General features: G+C 45.2%; 1 protein-coding gene across 1 annotated transcript in view; it reads right to left on the minus strand.

Annotated features, from left to right (window-relative positions):
• Positions 1-21,589, minus strand: part of LOC119971691 (sodium/hydrogen exchanger 10-like) — a 730,493-nt gene that overhangs the window by 243,598 nt on the left and 465,306 nt on the right. Inside the window, exon 19 of the mRNA XM_038807592.1 lies at positions 1,604-1,752. Within this exon, the coding sequence (XP_038663520.1) occupies positions 1,604-1,752 (149 nt within the window). The remainder of the gene's footprint in view (positions 1-1,603; positions 1,753-21,589) is intronic.

A 21,589-nucleotide genomic window follows, 5' to 3' on the forward strand; every position in this document is an offset into this window, starting at 1 on the left:
GTGAGGAATGTCTTCCGCCCATCGCCTGACCGGCTGGCGGGGGGGGGGGGGGGGGGGGGGGGGGGTGTGAGGAAGCAGCGCTAACCATCGCGCTACCGTGCCGCCCAAGCATCGCCTCATGGGTCCGCAGACCCACTTGCTCATCGCACCTGACCCTTTTTGCAGTTCTTGGTTTCCCTGCAGCCTCTTGAGCTGCTGCTTTCTGGCATTTTCTCTGTATATATTATCATCGAGGGTGAGGGGATGTTTTAGTCCATTTTTGCAGTCTAAATTCGGTCAAAAGTGCCTATTTTGTTATCTTACGGAGGACAGCCACCTGATGTGTGACTACTCAGCACATTCCCGTCACCAGAAGTCCTCAAATATTGTTAGAACTTAATGTGGAGCATAGGAGGCTAAAAGATGCAAATTCTAAGGATCAGATTCTGCTCCTCAGGCTTATATTGTGCTTCACTGGAACTCTGCAGGAGGCTGAAGACAGAAAGCATATCACTTACAACAAGGAAGTGAATAAAATGACAGGCGACTGGAAGCTAGCGTCACACTTGTAGACTGAAAAGAAGTATTTCACAAAGTGGTCACCCAATCTGTGTTTAATCTCTCTAATGTGAAGGAGACTGCATTGGAGCAAAGATTACAAAATTGAAAGAGGTACAAGTAGATTGTAATTTCAGTTGGAAGAAATGTTTGGGGCCTTGAATAATGAGAAGGTAGGAAGTAGGTGGTGCAACTTCTGTGCTTGCATGGAAAGGTACTATGGGGTGTTTGGGATGACTGAGCAGTGATTAATGTGTCACACGGTGACTTGTCCCTTTGGAATGCGAAAAGGGCAGGGGAAGGTGTGTTTCGTGGTGAAGATGGTGGAAATGGTTGAGGTTGATCCATTGAATATGGAGGTGAGTGGGGTGGAAGGTGAGGTCAAGGGGGAAACTCTATCATTGTTCTGGGAGAGAGGAGAAGAGGTGCGAGTGAAATGGAATGGATACAGTCATGGCCCCTGTCAACCGTGCCAGTGATAATTCTTGCTTAAAGAAAAATGAAGACATCTCGGAAAGACAAGTGTGAAAAACAATCATCTTAATAGATGTGGAGATGGAGAAACTGGGATAATGAAACAGAATGCTTACAGAAAGTGTACTACACCACCAAACATATTATCCCCTCCCCTTTTAGCATTCCAAAGGGAACTTTCCATGAAACATGTTCATGATTCTGCCATTCACAACCCCACGAGTCACATCTTTTGATTAGTTGTTTGTCCCAGTACCTTTCCCTTTGGCCCTATACCATGAATCAGTCTTTTTGTCATTTAAGCTCCCCATGTTTTCCACCCTTTCACAGACCTTTTTCCCCCTTTAACTTGTTTAAAATCATTTCCATTTCTAACTTTTTCCAGTTCTGATGGAAGATTATCGACCTGAAATATTAACTTTATCTCTTCATATATATCGCCAGATCTACTAAGTATTTCCAGCATTTTCTGCTTTTATTTCAGATTGACAGAATTTGCAATATTATACTTCTGTATAGGATATACAATTTGTGTAGGTTACTTTAAAAATAAGCTTAAGATCTATTAGTTTAAGTCGTCAGCAACAAGTACCGTTTCTAGTTTTAATGCTTCTGCATCATCAAGAAGACCTCCAGCCATTAAAGCATGAATTGTGTCCCTGGCACTGTTAAGCACAGTTCGTACCGCCTGTCTAGTCTTCACTGATATTGCTATCTCTGGGTGATCACGTTGCAGGAGACCTAAACAAATAACAAAACTATTATCTGCACATGGCTTTACAAAATTTGGAAATAGGAAAAATAGAAAGAAAGACTGGCATTTATAGAGCACCTTTCATGACTTCAAGATGTCCCACAGCATTTTCCAGTCAATTAAAACCTTTTTAAGTAATGTCACTTTCATAATTGTTATGGGCCAGGGTTTAGAAAACTCCAAAGTATATCATGGAATTCACCTGACCTACAACTGTTTATTAATTTTGTTTACAAGGAACACAAGGGCCTACCTTTCAGGTGTTATTCAACAGAGGCCTTAAGCACTTTTAATCAAAAAGAAAGTTAATTCTAATAGGGGGCAGCACGGTAGCATACTGGTTAGGGGCAGCACGGTAGCATAGTGGTTAGCATCAATGCTTCACAGCTCCAGGGTCCCAGGTTCGGTTCCCGGCTGGGTCACTGTCTGTGCGGAGTCTGCACGTCCTCCCCGTGTGTGCGTGGGTTTCCTCCGGGTGCTCCGGTTTCCTCCCACAGTCCAAAGATGTGCGGGTTAGGTGGATTGGCCATGCTAAATTGCCCGTAGTGTCCTAAAAAGTAAGGTTAAGGGGGAAGTTGTTGGGTTGCGGGTATAGGTTGGATATGTGAGTTTGAGTAGGGTGATCATTGCTCGGCACAACATCGAGGGCCGAAGGGCCTGTTCTGTGCTGTACTGTTCTAAATTCTAAATTTTTATAAACAAACACAGTAGGCATTTTTATCAACTACAAACATAAATACCCCAGACAGCTACAGTACTGTATATTAAACCCTTAATAAATTTCCGCATTAAACTGTTCCAATTTAATAACAAGATCCCATAAACCAGAAAGCCTTTTTCAAAGGTGTGGCACAGTACACAGCACTCAAGACCTGGTTTAGATGCTCATGTCCTTTCCAAAACAGCAGGTCTGAATTTCTTCCAGAAAACAATTATTTCCTTTCAAGTTATCAAGTAATCTGGAAGCATCTTTTAAAATGCAGAGAGAGAGAGGATAAGACTTCTCTGCCTGAATCCAGCAGCCAAATATGAAAACAAAAGCAAAATCTCAGAGCCACAAAACAGCTACAACAAAAGTGAAAGTAAAACTCAGAGCCCAGCCCAGCTCCACCCACACATGACATCACTGAAGCCATGTGATGAGACAAAACATTTCTTAAAGGGACACTCTCATGACATAATGCAGGAAAGATGACAGCCAATTTGCTCCCACAGACAGCAAAGTGATAATAAGATGAACTTTTCTTTAGTGATCTTGACTGAGAAATAAATATTAATCAGAAACCAGGGATAAGTGCCTTGTACTTTTAGCAAATTGTGTCATAGGGTCTTCTGCATCCACCTGAGAGAAACAGATGGGAACCCTCAGTTTAATACCTCATTCAAATCAGCACAACTGCTAATAGAACACTCCCCCAATAGTCAGTGTAGTAAAGTGTCAGCTTAGGTTTCTGTGTTCAAATCTCTGTAATGAAGCATAATGGTACCTGTCTCTATAATAAGACTTGAACGCAGAAACCTTTTTATTCAGAGACAGTAGTACGACCAACTTAGCCACAGTTGACAACAGCACATTTAATTCTTCACATTTGTAATGCTACACATGACAATTAACATGTAGGAAATTAAGAAATACTTGTTAGATTTCATAAAATACATTGCAGAATATTATGCTTAATTTTAAAATTGTGAATCGGACTCTGATCCAAGTAGAATGTTGAATATTACAAGTAGAATAGAATGCTGTAATTATTATTATAGAATTGGAGGGGTAAATTTTCAGGTCCCGCCCACCACAGGAATCATTGCGGGTGAAAAGGAAAATTTGACGGACAATTTACAGGTCCATTAGCTGCGGGCGGGGTTTCCAGTGTCAGGGCGTTCATGACCAGAAAATTAAGCCCAGAGGGGTTGACTGTGTGAGGTTTGACAGGTTCCTTGTAGAAGGCAATGTATGCCTTAATGTCATTTTTTTCTATGTGTTTCAAGTTCATGGAACAATTATGTATATATATCAGATGCATACCTTTTATTATATACTTATTAAAACATTCAAACTTACATTTATTTTTAATATAAAATTTTATCAGACTACTATAGAAGTACATTTGAATATGGGCTTCAAACTTCCCCTATCAGCTGAAAGAATGACCTGACAAAATTTCATGTTTAAGACCTTACTGTAACAAAGGACTAAAAACACTGTTAACTAAACATTATTTTTTCATAGCAACTTCTATTTTAATCAGAGAGAGTGACATTCCTCTTATATACTTATCACCTATTGCACTATCCACATAATTACAATCATTTTAGCAAACAGGTCAATGTGGCTCCCAGTTTCCAATGATTTCTTATATCCCCATTTCACCGAGTCATAACTTTGGGTGACCGTCTCCAGATGCTTTCCTCTGTGAAGGAGAGTTTCTTAAATCCACCATAGCAGTAAAGCCTATTCTAAAGATTCTCCTTCCCCTGGCCATGCTAGAACAAATTTCCTAAAATCTAGAAGGCTGTAGGATGTGTCTCTTCAACTGGAGACCAGCTCCTTATGCGTCTCGTACCTTTCCGGGCCATGCAGCCTTTCTTTCTGTTGTCCATACATAACTTCTGCTGTCTTGTCTGTGATATTCATTGATTTGTAGGTATTTCGATCCCGGACCAGACCCCAACAGTGGCTAGGATACTGGACAGACATCCAAATGTTTTATTTTAATTTTAGAAGACTGTGAGGAAAGGATAGCTTGCTCCAAGATTGATTTCATGCAAAATGTATCTTGAAACATCTTTATTACTAACACAGTATTAATAATATCTTTAACATCACACAAGAAAATAGCTTGAACAATGCTAATCAATACAGTGACACAATAACCCTTAACTACTATCTTTGTTTCCACTCAAACAACAAAACCATCTCAACTTACTATCCACTTTTAATACACTTAGCAGACTCAGGAATACTTGTGGTATGGAGATGTCTTGAGAAAGAGAGATCTTTGAGACTGCTTGAAAGAGACCCAGCACCCTGTCAGAATAATGCAGATCTCTGACTGAATTTCTTAAGAAACCTTTTCAGCTCACTTTCTAGCCAAAAGCTAACTCTGAACCTCAACACCTGACTGCTTCAACCCCTGGATCCTTCCATAAACTACATGATCTTACTAAACTGAACACAATGTCTCTAATTAACTACTCCACAGGAAATCCTCATAATATAAATAAAAGTACATTTGCCCAAACTTTCACAATGTTTGAACTGCACCTTTGTCTCCAAAAGCCTAACTGTCTCTCTAACCAGATAATCTAGTTGTACGAGACCCTTGGGGATGAGCCACCACAATATGATATAATTTTTCATCAAGAAAGAGAGTGACGGGGAGACTTCCAGTTGCAGCACGTAGGTGAAGGTCGCATGTTTGGTGGCTCCTGCCAGAGTAGTCTTTTTTTGGTCCTTTACACCCAGTTTTTGGGAAAATTCTTTGATGAGAAGCTGTGAGAAAGTCTGAGGCATTTATAGAATGTCAAAAACCGGAATAAAGAACTCAGGGATAAAGGAAGTGAGTGAAAGTCCAACGTGGCAAGGAGTTCGGCAGGAGTAAAGATGGCGGGAGAGAGCCTGTTGAGTGAGGCCTTGCCCATCATGGTGGAAAGGTTGGCTGATGTGATGGTCAGGGTTTTGAGCAACTGCTCTCAAAACATTTTGAAAGGCATTGGACAGATGATAAATTTGTTTAAGAAGTTAGTTGGTGAGATCCTTGCCCCGATGAGAGATGAGTTGGTGAAGACATTGATGGCGATGCGGGAGCAAGGAGAGAAAATTAAGAGGGTGGAGGAGACATAGTGGCACAGCGATCAGTTCACCTTGATGGGTGAGGAACTGCAAAGGGTGGTGGAGATCAATAGAGGGCTGAAAGTCAAAGTAGAGGATCTGGAGAACAGGCCACAAAAGGCAGAATCCGAAGATCATGAGGGCGCCTGAAGGGGTGGAGAGCCGGAGACGTACAGCAGTGTTTTTCAAACTTTTTTCCGGGGACCCATTTTTACCAACTGGCCAACCTTCAGGACACATGCTGGCTGACCTACGCAACCCACGCCGACCGACCTTCACGAGCCACTATTTTCTCTTACCTTGTTTGCTGCTGACAAAATGTAGGAATTGCAATCACGCCAACCATGTGATGGCGACGTTCAGGGGCTGTGACCTGCTCTCTGCCTCCCTCAGACAGAAGATTACATAGAAATTTAAAAAAAGCTCTTCTGCATTTTTTGTAAATTGTAACAATGTTGTTGCATGGCACATTTAATCAAAGAGACCAAAGCCCATGTCATTGTCAGACTCTTCAGATTCTTCCTGTTCTTCTCTTCCTTTTTCTCTTCAGCAGCAACAGGGTGGCAGTGGAAACAACTGCTGCAGCAGCTGGGGCACTGCTACCAGCACCAAGATCAGACATTGACGTCAATATTAGCCAATGCCTTGGCAAACAGACTAGGCCAGAAAGGCTCAATGATCACACCATCTGTTTTCTCAGGGCTTCTCAGTGATGTCGTCGTCGTGCAGGATGAGCACGCTGTAGATACAGGCGAGTTCCGAGGTGGAGGCCATGGCGCTGGATCTTTGTGGGTGGGTCCGATGGTGCTAGTTGCCAGGGGGAAACTCGGCCTTAGCTTTGCTCAGAAGAACCGAGCACTTCCGAACCGGGCCAAAGCGAGCAGCAGCCGGCTTTAGCTATGACGGCTGTGAGCGGCCTTTTTAACCATATAAAATGAATGTGGCCACACTGCGCATGCGTGCCCGCTCATCGGTGCGCATGCGCAAAACACTGTGCATGTGCACCGATAAGCGGGCACGGATGTGCAGTGTGGCCGCATTTTTTTTATATGGTAAAAGGCCGCTCGCAGCCGGCATAGTTAAAAGCCGGCAGCTCCGGTTGTCGCGCTGGAATTTGGGAAATCGGGAGTGGCGGACGGACGGCTCCGCGACCCTCCCAACACACGCCCACGACCCACCTGCGGGTCACGCCCCCGACTTTGAAGATCGCTGGCCTACAGGGTACTGATGGAACCATCAATTCACCAGACACGTGATTCCGATGTGAATCTAGGCTTTAATCAACTTACTTCAGAGCCAGCCTGTCACCTGTCGATGAACTCGTAGTGAACTCAGGCTGACTCTGGACACGGGTATTTATACAGCTGCACTAGGGGGCGGAGCCAAGGGTGGAGCCCAATACAAGTTCCTGAGTGCTCCCAGTGCTACTCCCCCTAGTGGTAGGATAGCACTACTGCGCTTACAAAGACAGTGTGAATTAACATATATACATCTATATTACATTCACCACAGGTACTTCACCAACATGCTGGCAAAGTTGATGGCAGAGGGGGAGAACCACTCCCAGAACAAATTGGGCAGGGCTCACTGGTCACGCCGGCTGAAACCGAGAATGAATGGACGGCTGAGAGCTGTGATCATCTGCTTTCACAATTTTCAAATGAAGCAGATGGTGCTGAAGTGGGCGAAGCAGAAGCGGGAGGTGGAGTGGGACAGAAACCGTATACGTATATATCAGGATCTGATGACGGGGCTGACGAAGAGATGGGTGGTCTTTATTCAAGCTAAGGCGGCGTTGTATAATTGCAACGTGGTTTGGTGTGGTCTACAAGGCAAAGCTGAGAGACATGCACAATGGCAGGAACAACTACTTTGAAATGGCGAAAAGAGGCTTTCGTGAAGGGAGAAGGCCTGGGACTGAACTGAATTTGGACTTTGATAGTTTTTGATTGTGTTTTTTCTTTATGTTGTTCATTCCCCATATGGATGTTATGGTTAACTGTTTTGTGCAATTGTGATGAATGGTATCGATAACTGCTGTAACTGTACCTTGCCTTTAATACATTGGCCCTTTAAGACCGGGCTTGGAACCCTGGAGGACTCTGCCTCTGCCCCCAGGAAACGATATATAAGGTGATGCTCACTGGGCAGCATGCTGTGACCACACTTCTCGGCAGCTGTCCGGTTCTCTGGTAATTAAAGCCTTTGAATTACCAATCTCCTCTCCTGTGCGTAATTGAGGGTATCTCAATTTAATTACCAGACACATCAAGATGGACAGCGCTCTAAAGCGGAGAAACTCAACTGAGACGCTCGGTCGCCGGAGGCCCCAGAAATTTTTTAACATTGGCTCCGGTGTTTTGAGGCCTATCTAAACTCCTCAGAGGCCGAAGTCGACGGCGCTCGCACGCTGAGCTTACTACATGCCCGGGTGGGCCACCGACTCTCCTCCGTGATCGAGAACGCTACGACATACGAAACTGCGGTCGATGTACTAAAGAAATGCTTCGTAAAGCCGATTAACGAGGTACACGCCAGACATTTGCTCTCGACCTGCAGCCAGCACTCCGGGGAAACTCTAGACGAATACGTGGAGAGACTCACTGCGCTCGCAAGGAACTGCAATCATAAAGAAGTGACGTCAGAAGTCCACATAAACTTACATATTCGTGATGCCTTCGTGTCCGGTATCAGGTCCTCGTACATCCGGCAGCGGCTCCTAGAAGACGGGGCACAGGATCTCCAAGGCACGGTAACGCTCGCCTCTTCTCTAGAAATGGCCCACCGTAACCTCCGTACATACTCCGCGGACCTTGCGAACCCCTCTCGATCCCCTCCAGACTCGGCTACGCTACACGCTGAGTTACAACAAAAAGATGTAGAAATAAAACGGATGTATCAGAAAGCATACACGGAAGAGAAATCTGCATGTATACCAGAGTGTTATTACCATAAAAGTAATGTCTTGATGAGAAAATGGAGACCTTTACCTATGCAGCTGGATGAAAAGTGGGCAGAAGTCCATCAAGTAGTATTGCCGGTAGGGTATAGAAAGGAGGTGTTGCGAGTTGCACATGAGGTACCAGGGGGAGGTCATTTGGGAATAAGGAAAACTCAAGCTAAAATCAAAAAACATTTTTATAGGCCTGGACTACATAAAGATGTCGTTAAATTTTGTCAATCATGTCACACATGTCAAAGTGATAGGGAAACCTCAAGCAGTGATAAAACCAGCGCCCTTAATACCCATTCCAGCATTTGAGGAACCTTTTACAAGGGTCCTAATTGATTGCATAGGACCGCTTCCGAAAACAAAGTGTGGGAATCAATATCTTTTGACTATAATGGATGTGTCTACTAGGTTTCCAGAGGCCATTCCAGTACGTAATATTACAGCTAAAAAGATTGTGGAGGAGTTACTTAAATTTTTTACTAGATATGGATTACCCACAGAAATACAATCGGATCAAGGATCGAATTTTACCCCAAGGTTATTCAAAGAAGTTATGGAAAGCTTAGGAATAAAACAATTTAAATCAACTGCGTACCATCCAGAATCGCACGGAGCATTATAAAGGTGGCATCAGACATTAAAGATAATGTTGAGGGCTTATTGTCAAGATTATCCAGAGGATTGGGATAAAGGAATTCCATTCATACTGTTTGCAATTAGGGATGCACCCAATGAATCAACCAAATTCAGTCCTTTTGAACTATTTTTTGATCATGAGGTAAGAGGACCACTTAAATTGATTAAGGAGAAATTGGTGAGTGAGAAATCAGAACTTACATTATTGGATTTTGGGGAACGATTAAATAGAGCAGGTGAATTGGCTAGACAACAGTTAAAAGTTGCACAAAATGTGATGAATAGTGTCGTCGACAAGAAATCCAAAGTTTGTAGTTTTGCTAGTGGAGATAAAGTTTTAGTGTTGTGAACAGTGGTAGGTGAACCTGTAAAAGCTAGGTTTTGTGGATCTTATCAGATTGAAAGGAAATTAAGTGAGGTGAAGTATGTGGTAAGAATGCCAGATAGAAGAAAGACTCACCGGTGTTGTCATGTGAATATGCTTAAAAGGTAGTTTGAAAGGGAAGATGAGAAAAAGGAGGAGATTTTAATGATTCTAACTCAAAGAGATTAACCAAATTCAGATGACTGTGAATTTGACATACCTCAACTTATATTGGAAAATGAAGATTTCTTAAAAATTGGGATACATGTTGAGTTACCTTCCAGAGGACAAAAAACGGACTGCCTGAAAGAGTTATTGATATCACATGGGCTTTATTTGTGGAGAGAAATTGGGAAGTACTAAAATGGCTATACAAGATGTAGATGTTGGAAATGCTGTTCCAATCAAACAACATCCATACAGACTTAACCTTTATCCGAAAGGGCAGAGGAGATTTCAGCTTTTGTGACTCCAGGTGGTATATACCAATTCAAAGTTATGACATTTGGCATGAGAAACGCCCCAGCCACATTTCAATGGTTAACGAACAAAGTCGTTTCAGGATTACCCAATTGTGCGGTATACATCGACGATCTGGTCATTTTCAGCCAGACATGAAAAGAACATTTAAAACATCTGATGGAGTTATTCGATGGACCTCAGGAGGCAGTTTGGCGATAAACCTAACCCAAAGTGAATTTGGAAAAGCCCAAGTCACTTTCCTTGGCCGTACAATTGGACAGGGTCGAATGGTCCCACGGGATGTGAAAACAAAAGTTATTGGGGAGTTTCCGATACCCTCGGCACGACGGGAAATAATGTGATTTCTTGGTATGAGAGGATTGTACTGGAAATTTGTACCGAATTTCAGCAGTGTGGTCGCTCCACTGACAGACTTGCTCAAGAAGCATAACAAATTCCAATTGACAGCGGAGTGTCAACAGGCATTTGACGGCCTGAAGGCTGTGTTAACCACAGCTCCTGGGTTGGAGAATTGCAAGGGACTCTGTGATCAGATTGAACTAAAGACTTTAGTCTTTAGAGAAATGGACGGATCGTGCAGAGACCTTCTTGTTCAAAGAGACTGTCAATCAGGAAGGATTTCAGTTAGAGGAAGAACAAAAATGGACTATATTATTGTACCTGTTTGCGTGTGTTGTTTTTTTGAAAGAAAAAACTATATTTACTGTGTGCATTTCTTAAAGGATAGTGAAAAGGTGAAAAATGAAACCATCTTGAAATTGATGGTTTCTTTTTTTTTCTTCGGGGGGCGATATCATGTGAGAGTACCTTTAAGAAATGGGTGTTAATTATTGCAGTGATGCCAGAGAGTGGGTGGAGCTGGGCTGTCTGTCAGCATTTTACTTTCATTTTAGGCTGTTTGCTGCATGGTGTGTTTTAGTTTCGTTTTCAGAGCTGGATAGCTGCAGTCACAGCGAGAAGGTGTATTAGAGTCTCTCTCTGTAATCTGAAGACTGTAAATCGATCCTGGTGATTTTTAACTAATAACAGTAGTGACTTTAACCTGATGCGCTTCTGGTAAAAGGTGTTTTAAGTCTTATGGATTTAAAAAGGAAAGCTTAAAGGATTAGAACATAGAACATAGAACGATACAGCGCAGTACAGGCCCTTCGGCCCTCGATGTTGCACCGACATGGGAAGTCCAAAAACTAAAGGCCATCTAACCTACACTATCCCATTATCATCCATATGCTTATCCAATAAACTTTTAAATGCCCTGAATGTTGGCGAGTTCACTACTGTTGCAGGTAGGGCATTCCACGGCCTCACCACTCTTTGCGTAAAAAACCCACCTCTGACCTCTGTCCTATATCTATTACCCCTCAATTTAAGGCTATGTCCCCTCGTGCTAGCCACCTCCATCCGCGGGAGAAGGTTCTCACTGTCCACCCGATCTAACCCTCTGATCATTTTGTATGCCTCTATTAAGTCACCTCTTAACCTTCTTCTCTCTAACGAAAACAACCTCACGTCCATCAGCCTTTCCTCATAAGATCTTCCCTCCATACCAGGCAACATCCTGGTAAATCTCCTCTGCACCCGCTCCAAAGCTTCCACGTCCTTCCTATAATGAGGCGACCAGAACTGTACGCAATACTCCAAATGCGGCCGTACTAGAGTTTTGTACAACTGCAACATGACCTCATGGCTCCGGAACTCAATCCCTCTACCAATAAAGGCCAACACACCATAGGCCTTCTTCACAACCCTATCAACCTGGGTGGCAACTTTCAGGGATCTATGTACATGGACACCGAGATCCCTCTGCTCATCCACACTACCAAGAATTTTACCATTAGCCAAATATTCCGCATTCCTGTTATTCTTTCCAAAGTGAATCACCTCACACTTCTCCACATTAAACTCCATTTGCCACCTCTCAGCCCAGCTCTGCAGCTTATCTATGTCCCTCAGTAACCTGCAACATCCTTCCGCACTGTCTACAACTCCACCGACTTTAGTGTCGTCTGCAAATTTACTCATCCATCCTTCTGCTCCCTCCTCTAGGTCATTTATAAAAATGACAAACAGCAACGGCCCCAGAACAGATCTTTGTGGTACGCCACTCGTAACTGAACTCCATTCTGAACATTTCCCATCAACCACCACTCTCTGTCTTCTTTCAACTAGCCAATTTCTGATCCACATCTCTAAATCACCCTCAATCCCCAGCCTCCGTATTTTCTGCAATAGCCAACCGTGGGGAACCTTATCAAACGCTTTACTGAAATCCATATACACCACATCAACTGCTCTACCCTCGTCTACCTGTTCAGTCACCTTCTCAAAGAACTCAATGTTTGTGAGGCATGACCTACCCTTCACAAAACCATGCTGACTATCCCTAATCATATTATTCCTATCTAGATGATTATAAATCGTATCTTTTATAATCCTCTCCAAGACTTTACCCACAACAGACGTTAGGCTCACCGGCCTATAGTTACCGGGGTTATCTCTACTCCCCTTCTTGAACAAAGGGACCACATTTGCTATCCTCCAGTCCTCTGGCACTAATCCTGTAGCCAATGATGACATAAAAATCAAAGCCAAAGGCTCTGCAATCTCTTCCCTGGCTTCCCAGAGAATCCAAGGATAAATCCCATCAGGCCCCGGGGACTTATCTATTTTCACCTTGTCCAGAATTGCCAACACTTCTTCCCTACGCACCTCAATGCCATCTATTCTAATAGCCTGGGTCTCAGCATTCTCCTCCACAACATTATCTTTTTCCTGAGTGAATACTGACGAAAAGTATTCATTTAGTATCTCGCTTATCTCCTCCGCCTCCACACACAACTTCCCACCACTGTCCTTGACTGGCCCTACTCTTACCCTAGTCATTCTTTTATTCCTGACATACCTATGGAAAGCTTTTGGGTTTTCCTTGATCCTACCTGCCAAAGACTTCTCATGTCCCCTCCTTGCTCGTCTTAGCTCTCTCTTTAGATCCTTCCTCGCTTCCCTGTAACTATCAAGCGCCCCAACTGAAACTTCACGCTTCATCTTCACATAGGCCTCCTTTTTCCTCTTAACAAGAGATTCCACTTCTTTAGTAAACCACGGTTCCCTCGCTCGACCCCTTCCTCCCTGTCTGACTGGTACGTACTGATCAGAAACACGCAATAGCTGTTCCTTGAACAACTCCACATATTCCAGTGTGCCAACCCTTGCAGCCTACTTCTCCAACCTACACATTCCTAAGTCATGTCTAATGGCATCATAATTGTCCTTCCCCCAGCTATAACTCTTGCCCTGCAGGGTATACTTATCCCTTTCCATCACTAAGTAAAGGTCACCGAATTGTGGTCACTGTCTCCAAAGTGTTCACCTACCTCCAGATCTAACACCTGGCCTGGTTCATTACCCAAAACCAAATCCAATGTGGCCTCACCTCTTGTTGGCCTGTCAACATATTGTGTCAGGAAACCCTCCTGCACACATTGTACAAAGAAAGACCCATCTAATGTACTCGAACTATATCTTTTCCAGTCAATATTTGGAAAGTTAAAGTCTCCCATAACAACTACCCTGTTACTTTTGCTCTTTTCCAGAATCATCTTCGCCATCCTTTCCTCTACATCTCTAGAACTATTAGGTGGCCTATAGAAAACTCCCAACAGGGTGGCCTCTCCTTTCCTGTTTCTAACCTCAGCCCATACTACCTCGGAAGAAGAGTCCCCATCTTGCATCCTTTCTGCCACCGTAATACTGGCCTTGACTAGCAGCGCCACACTTCCCCCTCTTTTGCCCCTTCTCTGACCTTATTAAAACACCTGAACCCCGGAACCTGCAACAACCATTCCTGTCCCTGCTCTATCCATGTCTCTGAAATGGCCACAACATCAAAGTCCCAGGTACCAACCCATGCTGCCAGTTCCCCTACCTTATTTCGTATACTCCTGGCATTGAAGTAGACACACTTCAAACCACCTACCTGAACACTGGCACCCTCCTGCGAAGTCAAGTCTGTGCTCCTGACCTCTATACTCTCAATCTCCCGTACCCCAAAAACTACAATCCAGGTTCCCATGCCCCTGCTGAATTAGTTTAAACCCCCCCAAAGAGCACTAACAAATCTTCCCCCCAGGATATTGGTGCCCCTCAGGTTCAGATGTAGACCATCCTGTCTATAGAGGTCCCACCTTCCCCAGAAAGAGCCCCAGTTATCCAGAAATCTGAATCCCCCCCGCCTGCACCATCCCTGTAGCCACATGTTTAATTGCTCTCTCTCCCTATTCCTCATCTCACTATCACGTGGCACGGGCAACAACCCAGAGATAACAACTCTGTTTGTTCTCACTCTGAGCTTCCATCCTAGCTCCCTAAAGGCCTGCCTGACATCCTTGTCCCCTTTCCTACCTATGTCGTTAGTGCCAATGTGGACTACGACTTGGGGCTGCTCCCCTTCCCCCTTAAGGACCCGAAAAACACGATCCGAGACATCACGTACCCTTGCACCTGGGAGGCAACATACCAAACGTGAGTCTCTCTCGCTCCCACAAAATCTCCTATCTGTGCCCCTGACTATTGAGTCCCCAATTACTAATGCTCTGCTCCTATCCCCCCTTCCCTTCTGAGTAACAGGGACAGACTCCGTGCCAGAGGCCCGTACCCCATGGCTTTCCCCGGTAAGTCATCCCCCCCACAAGTATCCAAAAAGGTATACTTGTTACTCAGGGGAACGGCCGCAGGGGGTCCCTGCACTGACTGCTTCTTCCCAGTCCCTCTTACAGTTACCCATCTATCTCCAGTCTTTGGTGTAACTACTTCCCTGAAGCTCCTATCTATGACCCCCTCTGCCTCCCGAATGATCCGAAGTTCATCCAACTCCAGCTCCAGTACCATAACTCGGTCTTGTAGGAGCTGGAGATGGCTGCACTTCCTGCAGGTAAAATCAGCAGGGACACTAATGGCATCCCTCACCTCAAACATCCTGCAGGAGGAACATTGCACTGCCTTCCCTGCCATCCCTCTTAGTTCCAACCAAGTTCTGGTAAACAAATATAAAATAAATTTAAAAAATAATAATATAATATAGCACTTACCTGCTCACACCAATGGGTCTTATTATTAGGTTAGAGGAGGAGGGCGGGTGGGAGACACTCTACGCCAGAATTTATTGGCTAGGGGAAAATCCTTCCCAGAAGTCCGCGGGTCGTACTTCCGGTTCCCGCCGTATATTATCTTTGCTCCCACTGGCACCCCGCCACTCTCCGGCTCTCAATGTGTCCCCTCGCGCTCTTTCACTGACTCACCGCCGCTCTCCTCGCGCTCTTTTATCCTGTGTCCCCGCCGCACTCCTCGCTCTCACTGTGTCCCGCCGCTTACTTAGTGTTGTATTCTTTGCGGGTTGTATTTGAATTAATGGTTGCTAAGATGTTCAGTGTATGTTTTAAAAAGGTTAACTTGAGTACATAGAATAAACATTGTTTTGCTTTAAAAAAACTTTTCCATTTCTGCTGTACCACACCTGTAGAGTGGGCCGTGTGCTCCCCATACCACAATCTGTTAAAAGTTGTGGGTCAGGTGAACTCCGTGATACACTTTGGTGTTCTCTAAACCCTGGCCCACAACAACCTTCATGGTCTTGTTCATGCATGGACTGCGCTTTGGAGTTTTGAGTTGCTCCCATTGTGGAGTCTGTCAATGAGCTTGCTGTGGAGGTTTGTATCGCTCTTCTCTGTGGAGTCTGGCAGTTGTCTCACTGTGCAGTCAATCTGTGTGCTCTCAACGGAGTCGTGCAGTGGTCTCGCTGTGTAGTCTTTCATCGCTTTCTGTGAGGAGTCGTGCAGTGGTCTCGCTGTGGAGTCTTTAATCGCTCTCTGTGGGCTTTGTCTTCTTCGTGGGTATTTGACAGGTTGCTGTCATCCAATGTATCGACGATCTGCCATGGCATCATGGTTTTGGATTCATCTGCCATGAGTAGAGTTATGTTGAGCTTTGCAACCGTGTTGCTGATGCTGTGATCAGCATATCCGAATAACTCAGCCATGTCTGAGTAGTATTCTTCGATAAACCAATTACCTTCTTTTATTTCGGTATTGTCATTGCACTCTCTGTGTCCAAGGAAGAAACATCGTCTGAGTAGTAGTCTTCAAGGACCAAATCATCTCTTTGGGTGGTGCTAACTGCTTGTTGCAGGGTTCTGCGGAGGTTGATTTCAACGACTGGTGTAAGTTCAGGCATTGTTCTGTCTTTCGAGGTGAAAGAATGGTGTTTTGCGGCTTTAAAACTATTCTTTTTAATTTCCAGACATTTCCCCTTTAAGTGGGCATGGTCTGGGGCCTCTGACATCATGACGCTTGTGACGTAAAGCGGAGGAATGGATTGCTCGATTGACGTAAAGCGTAGGAATGGATTCCTTTACTGTGCGCTCTTTTCGCAACTGCGCATGCGCGGCTTCTCGCGCATGTGCAAAACACAGTTTTGCCGGTTCGCATCGTCCAGGGAACTGCACATGGGCAGACTGGGCCGGCTGGATACGTGCAAGATGGCTGCCAATCAAAATTGCCGTTTGCTTCTGTTGCAACCCTACCTCTGCCTCGTGATGAGTATTGCCGCCAATTGTACCGATTTCTTTTGTGTTTACCTCGCAGTAGCTTTCAAATTTGTCCAGGACTGTCTGGAATCGCGTTCTGTCCTGCCCTTTGGAGAATTTAAAGGAGCGGAAGATCTCTGTTGCATGTTCACCCGCAATGTTGAGTAGAAGAGCAATCTTCTCAGCATCGGCCATGCTATGTAGATCGGCTGCTTCCATGTAAAGCTGAAATTTATGCTTGAATGAACGCCAGCTGGCACTGAGATTGCCGTGGTACCTGAGTGGATTAGGAACCAGAATCTCGATCATCGTGCCTGGATTCGGTTGCTGGTTGTCACGGATCTTGCTGAGTTGAACTAAATAGATGTAACAGGCTCCCCTGGTATCATGTTGTATTATGCTACTTTGTGTAGCATAAGCTGGTTCCTTGATATATGCTTTGACAAAGGAAGCTCCAGACTATGAAATGGGTTCAATGTGTTTATTGAACTATTCACACAGTTCTTAAATGAGTTTGACTCTCTGCTAATCTAAATGCAGTAACTCGGTCTATCTTTTCCAGCCTGCTCTAAGCCACGTGCTGGGTGTGATACTGATGATCAACCCATATGTACTCTCTAGATGTCTGTCTGTGGAAAGAGGCAGAGCATGTGTGTCCTTTTATATGGGTTGTGAAGTGCCCCTTGTGGTAATGCCACAATTGGTGTCCTGATTACCCATTGGTTGTGTCCTGTTATAATGACCCACTGGCTGTATGTCTGCATATCATGACATCTCTGGTGCTCCCTCTAGTGGTTACTTAGTGTAGTGTATTTAAATTAACCCCTTGTGTATATACAGTGATTCATATCACCACAATGTAAGGGGAGAGTGAAGGGGGCCGGTGGAGCTTAGATGTCTCTGTACGCGGACATCTGCTGCTGTACATCTTCGACGCGAGACATGTCGGTGAGGGACATAATGAGGCTGCGGAGGAAATTGGGGCTTTTTTAAGGGTAAATTAAGTTAATTTAGAAAACAGCGAATATTTTGTGGTGTCTTCTCCAAGTGCAGGGGCGGGAGTGGGACGGAGAACTTGGTGCAATGGATAGTCTCCCCTTGTCACTGGCAGGCCGAGTACAGGCAGTAAAAATGAATATTATGCCAGGGTTCCTGTTTTTGTTCCAGTGTCTGTGGGTCTTTTTGCCAAAGTCATTCTTCGAGGGGTGGATAGGCTAGTTTCATCGTTTGTGTGGGCAGGGAAGATAGAAAGGATAAGGAGGCAGTGCTCCAAAGGGGGCAGCAGTCAGGGGCTTGGCCCTACTGAACTTGTTACACTGTTTAGCACACTAGGCTAAATCGCTGGCTTTGAAAGCAGACCAAGGCAAGCCAGCAGCACGGTTTGATTCCCGTAACAGCCTCCCCGAACAGCGCCGGAATGTGGCGACTAGGGGCTTTTCACAGTAACTTCATTGAAGCCTACTCGTGACAATAAGCGATTTTCATTCATTTCATATTACTGGGCAGCGAATGCGGAGAAGGTACGGGTCTGGAGTGGAGAGACGGAGGCTTTATAGGTTCAGGTGGAGGTGGGTTCTTGAAAAGGGTCGGTGCTGGCAACGGTGCCACTACCATTTGCCCCGGAGAAGTACTTAGGTAGTCCTGTAGTGGTAGTCACGCAGAACATTTGGGGGCAATTCTGACAGCAATTCAAGTTGATGGCATGTTTGAGGGTGGCCAATAAGAGAGAATCATTGATTTGATCCAGGGAGGATGGATGCAAGGTTCTGGGAGGAAAAAGGGGTGAAAGAGGTGAAGGATCTGTTTCTGGAGAGGTGGTTTGCAAGCTTGGAGGAGTTGGGGGTGAAGCATGGGCTCGAGCATGAGGAGGCTTCAGATATATGCAGGTGCGGAGTTTTCCAAGAAGGTCTTCCCGAACTTTACGGTAGCACTGGGGGAGAGGTATATTGGAGCCTCGTTGATTGTGGCGGGTCCTGTTGGGTGGATGTCAGTTCTCCCCCCATGATTCAGAGTGGCTGGATGTTGTAACGGAGTTCCTGTATGTGGAGAAGGTGAAAAGGTATTTTTCAAAAACAAAGTTAGAGAGTGACATAGTGATTTTGAGATAAGCTTCTGAATCTAAATAAGGAAACTACGGTGCTATAAGGCGCGATTTGGCTATGATGGATTGGGAAATGTTACTTGAAAGGATAATGGTGGATAGATAATGGCAAACATTCAAGGAGCTCATGGGTGAACTGCAACAATTGTTTAACAAGCTAATGGGGCTAAAGGTAGACAAGTCTCCTGGCCCTGATGGAATGCATCCCAGAATGCTAAAAGAGATGGCTAGGGAAACTGCAGATGCACTAGTGATGATTTACCAAAATTCACTAGACTCTGGGGTGGTCCCGGTGGATTGAAAATTAGCAAACGTGACACCACTGTTTAAAAAAGGAGGTAGGCAGAGAGCAGGAAAGTATAGGCCAGTGAGCTTAACTTCGGTAGTAGGGAAGATGCTGGAATCTATCATCAAGGAAGAAATAACGAGGCATCTGGATAGAAATTGTCCCATTGGACAGACGCAAATGGGTTCATAAAGGGCAGGTCGTGCCTAACTAATTTAGTGGAATTTTTTTGAGGACATTACCAGTGCAGTAGATAACGGGGAGCCAATGGATGTGGTATATCTGGATTTCCAGACAGAATTTGAAAGGTGCCACACAAAAGGTTGCTGCATAAGATAAAGATGCATGGCATTAAGGGTAAAGTAGTAGCATGGATAGAGGATTGGTTAATTAATAGAAAGCAAAGAGTGGGGATTAATGGGTGTTTCTCTGGTTGGCAATCAGTAGCTAGTGGTGTCCCTCAGGGATCCGTGTTGGGCCAACAATTGTTCACAATTTACATAGATGATTTGGAGTTGGGGACCAAGGGCAATGTGTCCAAGTTTGCAGATGACACTAAGATGAGCGGTAAAGCGAAAAGTGCAGAGGATACTGGAAGTTTGCAGAGGGATTTGGATAGGTTAAGTGAATGGGCTAGGGTCTGGCAGATGGAATACAATGTTGACAAATGTGAGGTTATCCATTTTGGTAGGAATAACAGCAAACGGATTATTATTAAACGATAAAAATATTAAAGGATGCCGCTGTGCAGAGAGACCTGGGTGCGCTAGTGCATGAGTCACAGAAAGTTGGTTTACAGGTGCAACAGGTGATTAAGAAGGCAAATGGAATTTTGTCCTTCATTGCTAGAGGGATGGAGTTTAAGACTAGGGAGGTTATGTTGTAATGTATAAGGTGTTAGTGAGGCCACACCTGGAGTATTGTGTTCAGTTTGGTCTCCTTACTTGAGAAAGGACGTACCTGGCACTGGAGGGTGTGCAGAGGAGATTCACTAGGTTAATCCCAGAGCTGAAGGGGTTGGATTATGAGGAGAGATTGAGTAGACTGGGACTGTACCCGTTGGAATTTAGAAGGATGAGGGGGGATCTTATAGAACATTTAAAATTATGAAGGGAATAGATAGGATAGATGCGGGCAGGTTGTTTCCACTGGCGGGGGTGAAAGCAGAACTAGGGAACATAGCCTCAAACTAAGGGGAAGTAGATTTAGGACTGAGTTTAGGAGGAACTTCTTCACCCAAAGGGTTGTGAATCTATGGAATCCTTCCCCAGTGAAGCAGTTGAGGCTCCTTCATTAAATGTTTTTTAAGGTAAAGATAGATAGTTTTTTGAAGAATAAAGGGATTAAGGGTTATGGTGTTCGGGCCGGAAAGTGGAACTGAGTCCACAAAAGGTCAGCCATGATCTCATTGAATGGCGGAGCAGGCTCAAGGGGCAGATGGCCTACTCCTGCTCCTAGTTCTTATGTTCTTAAGTTCTTAACCCTGTCTGGAGCAAAAGTAAAACTGGAAAGGTGCCAAACAATGTTTTACGTTCTCTTGCAGGTTTGAAGATTCTCAGAGGCCCTTGGACTGGACCTGACAACCCGGCCTGACCTGACAGGACTCCCACAATGACCAGACCTGGTCGTTGAAGAGGGCCAAACTGGACGTCCGACCCCAACCTCGATTTGGACCCGACCTGGCCCCTCGGAGCCCCCGACCCGGCCTCAAAACCGTTGCCAGCCTCTGGACCACCCGATCCAGCTGCCGGAGCATCCCTCCGCCCCCCGTGACCTGGCCCGACCAGGGAGGCCCACCCAACGTACAGATGGATGAAAGGAAGAATCCACATGAAGGCCCAACCAGGCCTACTCCAAGGCCCCACTACAGGAACGCCTGACCAGACCACCAACGCTGGAGCAGAACACAGACTCGGCCTAACCTGACCCAGGAAGCCCCTGCCTGCGATCCGAACCCAGATTGAAGACTCCCAGAACGGTGGAGACACCACGGGAGGACCTGAATGCTCCACAAGGTAGACCCGTATCTGTGGAACCATTGCAGACTTTATCAGCAAATGTGTGGACAGCAGCGTGCCAAAGAAAGTAGTATGTACGTTCCCCAATTGGAAACCATGGCTTACTCGGGAGATTGACTCTCTACTGAAGGCCAAGTCTGAGGCATTCAAGTCAGGTGACCCTGACCTATACAAGAAATCCAGGTACAACCTCCATAAAGTCATCCGGGATGCCAAGAGACAATATCAGACCAAACGAGAATCACAAACTAGAGTCACAGACTCTCATCGGCTATAGCAAGGCTTAAACACCATAACGGGCTACAAAGCGAAGCCGAGCAGAATCTCCGGCAGCAGTGCACCCCCCCCCCCCCCCACCCCCCCCCCCCCCCCCCCCCCCCTCCACCGGTGAACTCAATACATTCAATGCTCAGTTAGAGCAGGAAAATATCATACCGCTGTTGACTGCCCCAGCAGCCCTGGGCACACCCATACCCGCTGTCACAGCTTCCAAAGTCAGATCGACCTTCCTGAAAGTGAACCCTTGTAAGGCAATGGCTCCGAATGGGGTTCCTGGCCGTGCACTCAGATT

The sequence above is a fragment of the Scyliorhinus canicula genome, chromosome 9 (assembly GCF_902713615.1).
Source record: "Scyliorhinus canicula chromosome 9, sScyCan1.1, whole genome shotgun sequence".
Classification (NCBI taxonomy): Eukaryota; Metazoa; Chordata; class Chondrichthyes; order Carcharhiniformes; family Scyliorhinidae; genus Scyliorhinus; species Scyliorhinus canicula.